The 13,560-nt window shown below is 35.1% G+C and overlaps 1 protein-coding gene across 2 annotated transcripts in view; it reads left to right on the forward strand.

Moving 5' to 3' along the window:
- Positions 1 to 12,877, forward strand: part of LOC121870648 (ATP-binding cassette sub-family F member 2-like) — a 31,452-nt gene extending 18,575 nt beyond the window's left edge. For both annotated transcript variants that reach the window (XM_042372521.1, XM_042372522.1), the window contains 5 exons: positions 771 to 932; positions 1,052 to 1,216; positions 6,004 to 6,306; positions 9,442 to 9,690; positions 9,835 to 12,877. In XM_042372521.1, the coding sequence (XP_042228455.1) occupies positions 771 to 932; positions 1,052 to 1,216; positions 6,004 to 6,306; positions 9,442 to 9,690; positions 9,835 to 9,963 (1,008 nt within the window). In that variant the 3' untranslated portion in view covers positions 9,964 to 12,877. The remainder of the gene's footprint in view (positions 1 to 770; positions 933 to 1,051; positions 1,217 to 6,003; positions 6,307 to 9,441; positions 9,691 to 9,834) is intronic.
- Positions 12,878 to 13,560: the final 683 nt, after the last annotated feature.

Raw genomic sequence — 13,560 nt, forward strand, 5'->3', positions numbered from 1 at the left:
AATCTGTTGAAAGGAATAACTAGTGCTTCTGTTAAAATGAACATGTTGTAATGTGTGGTGCTACTGTTGCTGTCATTGTATTGTAGTGAGCATGTGGCTCTTGGTTTCGTTCGAGTAAATTTAGTTGGACAAGTTTTATTGTTTAGACAGATTATTTATTGTCTTTGTAAAATATTAAAGATATTGAAGGTGGATAATCTCTAATTACCTCTTGGAGTTGAGACCCTGCCTTAGTAGCAAATAGGGCACTAGGAAGCTCGACATATACTGCCTAGTTCCCATTCCTTAAAAATTGGTTGTGATATGAAGGGAATATAATTGTAAAACTTGTTTCAAATTTGACTGATGGCAACTAGGACACCATGCTATCCATTAATCATGGCTAACCCGCACTAGTGTGGAAAATGGCCTGAAAACAGTAATGATACCAATTGTATCTCTTCAGCTAATGAAGCTATTGTTTTTTAACTAAAAATAATAATATTTTGCAAGAACTAAAGTTGAATTTTACTCTTGCAATACTGTACATCCTTATTTGTGTAAGTACACAGATTCAGGCTTAATGTCATAATAAGACAGATGGTACTGTATTTGAATTGTCGTAAAATCATTTTACATTTATATTTATTGTACTGTATCCATATTTTATGTTGTTAAAATAAATCAAGTAACTTGAGATTTTCAGTGTAAAATGAACAAGGGTAGCGGAGTTGTAACCCAAAAGTTATATGTAATGACATTTTTATCATTTCACTATTGTTATTTTACAGGACTTCTTAAATGGTGTATGTTCAAATGTGATACATATGGATAAGAAAAAACTTAAGTATTTTGGTGGTAACTATGATGCCTTTGTGAGAACACGCCTTGAACTGTTGGAAAACCAAATGAAGCAGTACCAATGGGAACAGGATCAGATATCTCACATGAAGGTTAGAAGGCTATTTTTATATAATCATGATTTTGCCTCGTGATATATGAAGTGTATAGATGTTACATACTTTGGCTTGCTTTACAAAATATTGACTTTTACTGGTGTCTCTTTCAACAGAATTATATTGCAAGATTTGGTCATGGTTCAGCAAAGCTGGCCCGTCAAGCTCAGTCCAAGGAAAAAACCTTGGCAAAAATGGTTGCTGGAGGTCTTACAGAAAGAGTATCCAAAGACAAAAGTCTCACTTTCAGCTTCCCAGATTGTGGCACGATTCCCCCACCAGTAAGTCGTATGTCTGTTTTTGGTAACGGCTTTTGCAAGATATGTTTAAATTTTATAATAATATTGAATACAGTACAGGTAGTTCGAACTTAAAAGAATAGTTCATTTTAGAACTCACGGTGAAATTTTCAATAAATACCCAGATAGCTATTTTGCATCTTTTAGTGATAATGTCTGGACAGTTTAGATAAATATAATTTACACATATATTACAGATCGAAGATGCAGAACTTTTTCCCTTTGGTCCCCCTGATTTATAAACACTAATATATTTGATGTAGAACCACAAATTTAAATTCTTATAAACATTGTTACTGTTTAAGTAGCATGTGACAATCTCAATTGAATAACATATAAAAAAAGAAATTTGATCCATTCACTGTCTTTACTTTATTTTAGCTTAGGAATATGACTTATCCATGCAGCATGTGGGTTTGAATTGGTCCAGTATTTCATCATATTTTCTACACAAATATGTTAATTTTTTATTTTGTGAGACTTTCGGGTATAGCATTAGTGTCATTTGTCCTCGGAGCTTGAGTACTGTATTTCAGTTTACTTGTCAGGGCTGCTTTGCAGCTAACAACAATCTCAAACTGGTGAACAAGTTATTCAAAGTGCACAGTTGTTTACTCAAAATGGTAATTACACAATTGAACACAAAAAGTGTACAGTACCATATTCCTTCCCCCTGTTCCTTGGACCACAATGCCTTTAATAAAAAAAATCTTCCATTTTCATATCCCAGCACTGTTGCTCTTAGTAACTCTGAATGTCTCGAGGATACATCCCTGTTCTGTAAATGAACCAAGACATAACTCTGCTCAGTGTTAGAGATCATTTATTTTTAAAACCTTTAAAGTTAAACCATGTAAAGGCCTTTAACTGAATATCTTCAGTGAAAGTATAACTAAGTTAAAGAAAATGTGTACAGTAGGGTCGGGATATACTATAGCAACTTTACATAACGATTTTTTTTTTTTTTTACCGTGGCTACCAAAATTATCGACATTTTCCTATATACAGTCAGTTCTGCTGCAACGCGATAGTTGTGTTCTTGTAAAACCTCGCGTTGTAGAAATTCGCGCAATAGAAATAACAGGGCTTATGGAGAAAATAGGGTTAGGTGCAGATTACTCGAAATCGAAAAAAATTTAGTAGTTAGCCTAACACAAAGGATATCACAGTCTAAATAAATGTTACATTCATATCTAATAATGAAATCATACAGTAAATGTATCACAGTTAATACCACAAAATTTGAGAAATAGTCAGCAAAAATCACTGTGTATGCTTCAAAACAACCCACGTGTTTCAACTGATCGTGTGATGGAAACAGAGAGCGCAGGTGTAAAACGCTGTTAGTCCGCACTGCGAAACATTATTTATATTTATTTTTTTCATACAGTATTTATGGGAACAGCTAAATTTGCAAAAAGAATGATGAAATTTAGAGTCCCTATCAAATAACATGAATCAATTGAATGTGTGATGTTGAACGTGAACTGTAAACATTGCATAACCCCGCGCTTAGCGACAGTACACATAAAACGTTCGAGTGGAATCGCATTACAGCCAACACGCATTCGCTTTTTACAAATATCGTCTTCTATTCATCAATCGCGTTATAGCCAATTTGCGTTGACAAAACACGCGTTGTAGCAGAAATGACTGTATAGGGGAAAAAATCGCGAAGGAATCGGGCAGGAAATATTTCAAATTTATCACTACTACCAAAATTATTGAAATTTTCCAATACAGTATATAGCAATAAATTTATTTACAGTAGACTCACAACTTATGTGGGGTTATGTTCCTGGGACCTCTCAAAGCCAAAAAACAGTATAAAGTCAGAAACACTCAAAAAAATCCCCTAAATAGCCCCCCAAAATTTTTTGCTGTCTTGCAAGGATTTCAGCAATGCAATTTATATTCTGCTAACTTTAGTCTGACATTTTATAAGATGAAAACTTTAAGCCTAAAACCACTTTCAATCTTGCCGGAAGTGGAGGGGGAAGGTGATGTATTATGACAGCTGGCGCCAGCCCCCGGGCAAGGTTACCTAATGGTCCATGTATTTATTTATCTCATATAGGGGGAGTTTACTTTTTCTCATCAAATGTCAATGAATTGACTTAAGAGAAAATAATTAACATTGCTGGAATTCTTGTAAGATAGTGATTAAGTTGAAAATAAACATGCTATAGGTGGCCAATAGACAAAAATTTTAGTAATAATTAGTACATTTTAGTACAAAGGACAAAATTTTTTATCTCTTGTGCAAAATATATGATGTATATACAGGTATTCAAATTATTTGCTGTCTTGCAAGGATAACAGCAATGCAGTTTATATTCTGCAAACGTTAGACGTTGACATTTTATGTCAAGTTTAGTCACATTTATTAGCATTCAGAACCTAACCCTATTTCCCCATGGATTACATGTAATTATGTATCGCGATTTAGTATAGTGTGTAGCGAACATCCTTGGACCCTAGCTCGCGATATATCCCGACCCTACTGCAATAGTATTGCTTGGGATAAACACATGGTTTTCTTCAAGGTTTACTGGTTAGATGGTAGCTTCTTCTCATTTTAAGTTATAGGCAGTTTAAGTTTGATCTTGTTACAGTAAAAACCTCATAATGGACGAGTTGACGGTCGGAATTTTTTTTGTAAGATGGCAGGTCAACGGGTAAAAAAAATGCTTAAATTCACTATGGTAATGATATTTTTAAATAAATTGGACCAAAAAGTGTAAAAAATAAGGGTTAAAGTTGCTAAAAAGTCACGTGAAAGCGAAAAGCTCTGTGGTTAGTTGTGGCGAGCTTCCCAGCAGGAGGCAGCCAGCTGTAGTTGTCCAACCTTCTCGGCTGATCGGCTCTGTAAATATTATTAGATAATTAATTGTGCTTTACTGTGCAACACAGTAATACTATTTTGAATATATAAATATCACTAAGCACATAAACTAATTCAATGACTATTAGCTGCCCATACAAATTTCATAGTATAAACATTCCAAACAATATTGATATTATTTTTGTTTTGGTCATCTGAGGAACCTTAAGGTTCTAACTATGGGATTAAGTACTTTGAACAATAAGACACATTATCTCTACAGGATTTCTATCGCATAAGAAAATATATATATGGTAGGTTAGGTTATGATGAGTTATAAGGTTAGCTTAACATACATCGGTAAGGGGGGGTAGTAACTCAAAACTAGTAATTTCCGATTGAAATGAAGGTCTAAATCGTTCATAACACATCGCAAACCATCAGAAAAAAAAATAAGTGTGTCTAAGTACAGGGATGACCAAAGCTTAAAATTTACCCAATACAGTATAGCCCATCTCGAATCTAAACATCCAAATACTTATGGTAGTTAAAGTAAAATTTTACCAATTAATTAATATAAATGATAATATATCCTGGTTCATTAGTGAATCATCAAAACAATAACAGCACTATGTTGTCGTGTTACCTAGCACCAGGCATTATCAAAACAAAGTCCAGGCAATGTCATTACTTCTAAATTTACTCGTGTCTCCATCTAGTACTGATATACTCTGTAAATGCACTGAAAAAAAAAGAGGAAGTCTACCAGGTAAGAGTACATGACAGCTGAGCTGGTGTGAACATGGGAGTTTCTTATGTCCAAAAGAACATAGGAATGGAGGAAACTGCAGCAGGCCTATTGGCCCATACTGGGCAGTCCCATTTACACCCAACCCCTATTGCTCATATATCCATCCAACCTACGTTTGAACCTGCTCTTCACGGCACATTTCTTCACTTATGAAATGTCCATGGCTTAGACCATAAAAAAAAACCTTAAAACTTACCTGAATGTGACATTTGGGGTCTGAAGAGACCAACCTTTCTACTACCTCCGACTGCAGCAATGAGTTTGAAACTAGTGACGTCATTGCAAATGGTGGCCCTGTTTCTAGAGAAATAAACTTATCTCTACTATTATAGCAAGACTTTAAACTTTTAGTACAAATTATATACTGTACGTATACCGTCTCACTCTACGAACATGACAGAGTGTATTACTTGTGGTTACCCAGAACCGTCAACTTGTCCATTCGTACCCCTCAAATGCGAAATCGCTTGTAATTCATAATGTTTTTTCTGTTATGAAATATACTGTACAGGTATATGACAGATTTAGTACTATTTGGTAAAAAAAATTAAAATTTATAATATAGTAAATTTTGTAATATTTCATAAAATTTCAGATTATGAGACATTTACAAATATATATGATGCACATGTGGTCATGGGATGTGACCGCCCATCTCAGTGTAAACAAGTACTACCGGTATACGCGTTTCAGGTATCATTCTCGTTGGTCAGTCATGGAGTGCACATCTACGGTCTACTGTGCATGCTTTTTCCTCTTGTCTTACCATCATTGCCCAGTGCTTGGGCCATTATATCTTTGAAGCCTATATCTGGTACTGTACTTAGAAACGTTTAAATTTTGATTGGGGCAGATAAAGGATTTTTTTTTTTTTTTTTCGTAAAATCTTATCATTCGTAAGGACTAGAGCCCCTATTATTTTGAATTATCAGATTTTACTGGATAGGAGTTCAAGTAGCAGTATTAAAAGTGAATTTTGTCTTTGTAAACATACAAGTATGTGGTGTGTGTATGTACTGTAGCTGTAGTCTTGAGGTATTTACTGGGTTTGAATTTTTCTTTCATATATTTTTTTATTATATGTAGTGAACTGTGTTTTTAAATATTTTCCTGATATTTTCTTTCTCTGTGCAGGTCATCATGGTCCAAAATGTTAGTTTTCGCTATACCGACTCTTCACCGGTGATCTATAAAAACTTAGAATTTGGTATTGACTTGGACACTCGTTTGGCACTGGTAGGCCCAAATGGTGCAGGGAAGTCAACTCTCCTCAAGCTGCTGTATGGAGAGTTGAATCCTACCTCAGGCATGATACGCAAGAACTCTCACCTCAGGATTGCTCGTTATCACCAGCACCTTCATGAACTCCTCGACTTGGATCTGTCGCCTATAGATTATATGATGGCACAATTCCCCGATCTTAAGGAAAGAGATGAGGTGTGTATCTTTGGAAGATCTTGAAAAGTTTTATCAACCAAACAATTTTGACTTATGGCATAGTTTACTTTTTGTGTTCTGCTAATTTATTTACTAATCCCCCTCCCCCACTTTCAGACGGTCTTTTCCACAAGTACAGGGTGGCCATAACTAGTAAAAGATGTGTGCTTCATTTGCTCTCATAAATTGACTCATATCTGTGTCACATTTTGCTGTAGTGTTCCTTTCCTCAACAAAATCTTTCCATATCTTGTCACTTCATGCAACCTATCACACATATCAGCAACCATTTAGTGCCATAGTCTGTGGTCATCCGTGCTCACTGCTGCTCCCTGGATGTATGTCCACTGCACTTCTAATGTGTACCTCTTAATTGTCCTTCCATCTCTGATCTTCTCTTTTGTAACATCCACCTCTCACAAGTCAATAATTTTGTATGTCACGAAGTCTACGTAATTGTTAAGATTTGGCAAGCATTGTTGTGTGTAGTCAGCCGGTCAATGATGTAAAGTAGGAGTATTGGGGCGTGCTTGAGTACATATGGGTGTGTAAAATCCTATATACTGGAATTGATTTTCCACGCATTTTTATCAATGATTGGTTATTATTGTAATTTATCACGGTTTCCGATCTAAAACATTTAATATTTGCGATGGAGACACATATCATACTCAATGTTTTGTAGGTATGACTTCTATTACACTTATTACATTATTTGTTGATTTATCTACATTGTATTCAGCATTCTCCAAAACTACTTTTCTGCTCTTTCAAGTGAAACTTTGTTTTAGTTGATGTATGCAGTAATGAGTTTCAAGTTACACATTCACTTGTACAGTACTGAAAATGCAGTTTTGTTTCTGAACATTTCAACTGATTATTTTTTCTTTATATATATATGCTGAGTGATTCCAGGTCTCCCCCCCCCCCCATTTCTGCCTTGGGTATTATGCTCACATGTAGGGGTGTCATAATTGCAAGCCACGCAGTGTTGCCTGGTGCTCAGCAAATACATATGAAAGCAGTGTGTCACTTAATTTTTTTATTCATGATTTTATATATATATATATATATATATATATATATATATATATATATAATATATATATATATATATATATATATATATATATATATATATATATATATATATAATATATATATATATATATATATATACACACACACAGTCGACCCTCGTTAATTCGGACCCCTTTAATCCGGATTTCGGATAAATCGGACGAAATCTGAACTGATCTGAACTGTCCATATCAAATTTCTGGTTCTGGGATTGTCCCAGTTGCAATTGGGGTTGCAATTTCAAATTCTGTGTCACTACTAAGAAATAACAAAGTCCCTGGTGCACTCTAAGATTAAGAGAAAACGGACGACTCAGGCGTCCTGAAGTGAGAGAAAACGGACTCCTATGACGGGGCACTCAAATAAAGAGACATGGCTACATGTTTTGTGGACTAGCCACTGTACAGTATCCTTTTCATCACTTTGTAATAAACCTCGTTATGCCTATGTGTTTTTTATAATTATCATAACATTATATATTTATATATTTAGCGGTTGTACAAACACAAGGCCTCACACATGCCATTCAGACTGACAGACTTGACAAGTTTTACCAACGATAAAGACAGTTGAAGCTTTAAACATCACTCACAATGGATCTTGAATATTCCAACTGTAATCAGACATACCTAAGTTGCCTCAACAATTGCAACCCCAGTTGCAATATCAAATTCTGTGTCACTACTAAGATATAAGTGTCTCTGGTGCACTCTAAGATTAAGAGAAACAGACGACTCAGGAGTGCTGAAGTGAGAGAAAACGGACTTCTATGACGGGGCACTCAAATAAACATACACATAGCTGTATAATGCAATATTAACCCCTAAATCGGTTAATTCGGACAATCGGCTAAAACGGACACCCTTCCCCCCCTATTAGTCCGTTTTAACGAGGGTCGACTGTATATCGTGTTTCATATAAATATACTCCCAATACACAAAATACAAACACATACATAAACATACAAACACATACACACAAACCAACACATCCATACACACATCCACACTCTAAGTCAGGTGCATACAAAAGGGTGAGCTCATCAGCCTTTTCGGGGGGACAGAAAAGGTCGCCTGCGTGACATGCCGCATGCGTGTGTCGGGTAGTAATTGATGTGTGGCAGCACTGCTGGTCTGACAGTATTTTCAAAACATGGGCCTTGATTTGCTTGAAACTCTTAATAAAAACCAAGCTACTTGTACTGTATATAATGCCTTGAGGTACTTCTAATATTTCATCATAGTTATATCTGTAATCATGACCAGCCGACACTCCATTGTTTATCATGGACATACAGTATCTGTGATTGATACCCAGTGGGTTAAAGGAAGATTTTGGTGTGTTTTGGGGGCTGCAGTCCTGTACCTAGTATTTCCTACTGAAATGCACAGAACAATGCACTTATAATGTGATTTGTTATTGGGAGACTATTCTCATGCTGTACCTTAGGTCTACTGTATAATATACTGTATGTTTAATATTCATATTGAATCCGTATCAAAGTTACAGCACTTTACAGATCTCCATCCATCCTTGAGGAATTTTTGTGTACCTGATTAACTGCATACAAAGTTGTGTGGTGGGGAATATTGGCTTTGTTAGATGTAGTATTATTTTAAATGGAATTGTGTATGGTCAAGTGTTTGCATTGTGTGTATTCGCCCCACTTTGGCCCGAGTCTGTTGGGTGGTCTTATTAAATAAGTTTTACTGTACACAACACAATATTAAGATGCTTACGCCTGGAGTTTGAGACACCCTCTTCCATTGAAGAGGGTTGTCATGTTTTAATCCGAGTTTTAAAAAAAAATGAGTTCTGAAGGACACCGCACTACAGTGCATGACTGGGAGGAGTGGCAATAAAATTAACCAATTCCAGTAAAATTAATTTATGTTATTGGAATTAAGTAATTATACCGCCACACCACCCTGTCAAGTACTGTAGTGCGGTGTCCTTCAGAACTTTTTTATTTATTTAACTCGGGTTAAAACACGACTACCCTTGGTGTTTAAAACTCCGGGAATACGTCCATCTAATTTGATATAATTGTTTCAGATACGCAAAATCATTGGCCGATATGGCTTAACAGGAAAGCAGCAAGTTTCTCCTATTCGTCAGTTGAGTGATGGACAACGGTGTCGTGTTGTATTTGCTTGGCTGGCCCACCAAACACCTCATCTCCTACTCCTTGACGAACCTACCAATCACTTGGACATGGATACAATTGATGCTCTTGGTGATGCTATTAGGGACTTTGAAGGTGGCCTAGTATTGGTTTCTCATGACTTCAGGCTAATATCTCAGGTAAGAAATTTTACCTAACTAGGTCAACCCAAATGGTATACAGAAATAGGTGCTGGTAAGATGTGAACAAAATTTTCAGAGATTTCTCACACAGTAGTCTCTCGTAATTGAATTTCATGTTTGTTCTTGTCTTACATCTTTCAGGTTGCCCAAGAAATTTGGATCTGCGAAAAAGAAACTGTTACCAAGTGGCAGGGAGACATTCTTGCATACAAGGATATGTTGAAGAAGAAAGTTCTGAAGGAGAATGAAAAAAGAAAGAAAATGTTTTAGATTTGGGTAATTTACCATTATTTCCATGGGTTCCGTTCTTGATTATTGATACAACCGAATGGTGATTATATTGAATTTAACTAAATGCCTCTTTTTTTTTTTTTTTTTTACATCATGCAGATACTTCCCCTGATTGCCTGTGGTTTTACTTAACAGAAGGATAAGGTAGATCTGATGTTTTGGAATAAATTCTTGGATAATATTTTTTAGTTAGCATAAAGAAGTTGTTCGCCTGGTCGCATGTCATCCTCAATGTTGAAGAGCACGTTTTCTGGTGATTAGTAAGGAGTCATATAAAGTTATTTCTATAAGCTTAATTTACTTTCTTATGGGTATAAAAACTGGAGTATAAAATGTCCACAAAAATTTAGTATTGTGTTCATATTGCATTCCTTGGAAAATATTAACTTAATTTAACTAAATTGGTGAGTTTTATATCAGTTGTAATGGTTCTTGTAACTGCTGAGGGTTAAGCAAGTGGATTACTTTCTATTTCCTGCTTATTTATAAGCTGAAAGGAAATTTTTTTGCACAAATTATTGCTATAGACATGTCATTTGATTGATTTAATTTTTTACTACATATTTCAGGAATAGGTTAATTTCTCTTAGAACTCTATAACTTGGCTTCATGTAAGAAGCTACGTGTTCTTCCCTTTATCGCTCATCATAGACTATCATTAACGTATGTTCATGAAATACTGAAAAATTTTCTCATTTAATTTTTGTTGGTGCAGATCATAGACTTGTTGGTCTTGGTCTCCTAAAAAAGCAATATCAGATATATTATTTAGAGATTACCCTTTAGCCACATACAGTGTTCACTGGAACAATACTTGATCTGCTATGTTCTTAGTCTATACTATCTTTAAAAGAAAAAAACTTCTATTCTCCATATTATTTAGTCTCGTTTATGCAAAGTAGAGAAAATACTTTACCTCCCTTGGTGTTCATGCCCACACTTAGGTTAAGGTTAGTGTGTGTGGGGCAGCTGCTGTGAAGACAAGCACTGTCTTTGGTGATTGCATTGGGTATTTTCCTGTGTATAGGGCATTCTAGAAACCCTAACATTTTGGGTACAGAATGAATATTCAAACTGCATTCCATGTAGATTTTGCACATAGAAATTTGTGCTGGTATGGATGCAGTAACATTTATGTGAGATTCAAGAACACTCGGCCTGAATTCTCAGTTACACTTTTTGCATGTAACTGAGTCTAGGAATTTTACTAAGCACATTCATCTCAACCTGATGAAAAGAAAACTAATTTGTCTATACAATCAGCCAGTGTGTAAAAAAAAATGGGATACCTTTCAAAGTAAATATTTCTTTCAACACATATGTATCTTTTTAATACAAGGAAATGAAACTCCCTTTGTTGTACTTATAACCAAACTACAATGCAGATTTGTGTTTAGCATTGCTTGAAGATAATATATGGTTAGTAATCATTATTGAACAGTAACATTCTTGTATCACCCTTTTATATGTGCAAGAAAAGGCAGGTTTGATCTGGAGAGAGAACAAAGGTAATTAATATGTTTTGCATCATTTTGTTGGAGGCTTCAATATCAAAGCAAATTTCCCTTAACTCTTTATTCTGTGATGCATGGCTTTTGCAAGTTGATTTTATGACTTGTGCAAGTCATCATTAATAATATCATAAACATCGTGTGGGAAATTTTTGTGGGTTAATAGATTACAACACCAATATTACTGTAATTAAAGTGAATGTACAGTAATTGGGTTTTATTTGTTATGCTTTATTAGGTTTAGCCTGTGATGCCTGAGGCTTTGTTGGTTATACAACAGTTGGGAATTATAAGGTTGATAATGCTTTTTAATCAGCAGGCTATGTATACTGTCATTTTTGTATATGGACTTCATAAACTAAATTGTATTCAGTATTTTAATTTGAAACTGAACAGCAACATATTTGTGTATATTTTTGAATTGCACACTATGTAGTGCTGATGTTGTGTAAAGATTTTTTTGGTCTTGTTTAACACAGTTATACTGTGAAAATTATAACTAAACATCCATAGGATGTGTAACTGTATTAATGTAGAAATTTGCATTATTTAAAAATCTGCAATAAACACTCAAAAAAAGACCAGTGTGATTATCTGTGAAAAATATAATATGGATGTGCAAGTTGTAGATCAGTTGTCCTTTGTCAATACACGGAAACATGATACAGGTATCGTGAAATTGATAATTCTGGAGTAGTGCAATTCTGTTTGAAAAGGGATTTGGTTAAAGTTTGTTATTTGGTTGACTTGTGCTGATGTGCAAAATGAAGGGAAGGTGGTTGAATATACAGGGTTTTAATTCGTTGATTTCATTATATGGAATTGAGGAAAGGGAATGGAAATTGTTTTCATCTGAATTAACCACTTGTTTGAAGGGTTCCCTCTGCTGAGTAAAATCGTCTGGCATTAGCTAAATAAAATATTAAAAGTGGCATCCCCAGAGTGAAAGGGTTAATAGAGGAGTGCCTTGAGTGGAGAGAGTGTTTCAGCTTTGTACTCCATGTTACAAGGAATGGGGATGGATTGTATGATGGGAAATGCACCCCTATGAAGGGATGTGTAAACAAGATCTTGGGGCTGTGTTTTGGGAGGGGAGTCACCCTAACAGAACTCCAATATTGTTGCAGTTAAAGGATAATGGGAGTGTTTGTTTTCCTCATTTTACTGATGAGCAGGAAAAATAGAACATAATTGTTCTGATTCATATTGATAAAAGTTTTTGAAATCACTGAAAATAAGCTTCAAATGGGAGGGGATTTGAATTCTTAACCTGACAACTGCAACATACATTCTCAAATGATAAGCAGGGTAGTGCGGCATACATTCTGGAATTCAGAGCGTTTTGAATGTAACATGCAAAAAATTATATCATGCGGGGTCAAGTATGTTTTCTCTATCCTCCGTTTAAGAAACCTCACGAAATCCCATGTTGATGTATATACTTCATACAGTACAGTACAGGTATACATGTATATATAATAATAATAATAATAATCGGTTTATTGAAAAAGTTCTGCAGCCCAAAGGCTGAAAATATACATTGGACATAAATGACTTATTACATACATTGGTGGTTTAACAAAAGCCTTCGTTAGAGAAAGGTGAAGGAACATACAGATTAATGTTTACAGTGAAGGTCACGTAGATCATATTTGAAATTATGAATGAATTCTTGTATGTTACCGTAAGATATACAGTATATACTGTACCTACTTATGGCTGAAACATTCAAGATCTATTGAGAACTATGTTGAAAGCTTCAATTGTATTTACTGTTATTGAAATTGTCAAATAAGTTGTGTGTTGAGATGGCAATAGAAGTGAGAATCCTTTTTTCCACCCTAAGAGAGACTGGCGGTCAAACTAAGGTACCGTAAGTAATGCGCTCCATTTTAGGTTTCCACATTCTTCTACATTCTATCTTTTAATCCACTAGAGTTGAAATGGTGTTAGGGCAAAATCTTTATTTATTTTTTTGCACTGGGGGGGGTTGGTCGACAAATCTCTACATCACTTATCGGGTTAAGAGCAAATTGAGTAGGTTTGCCGCTTGCATTATAAAAGC

The sequence above is a fragment of the Homarus americanus genome, unplaced genomic scaffold (assembly GCF_018991925.1).
Source record: "Homarus americanus isolate GMGI-L3 unplaced genomic scaffold, GMGI_Hamer_2.0 scaffold56333, whole genome shotgun sequence".
Lineage (NCBI taxonomy): Eukaryota > Metazoa > Arthropoda > Malacostraca > Decapoda > Nephropidae > Homarus > Homarus americanus.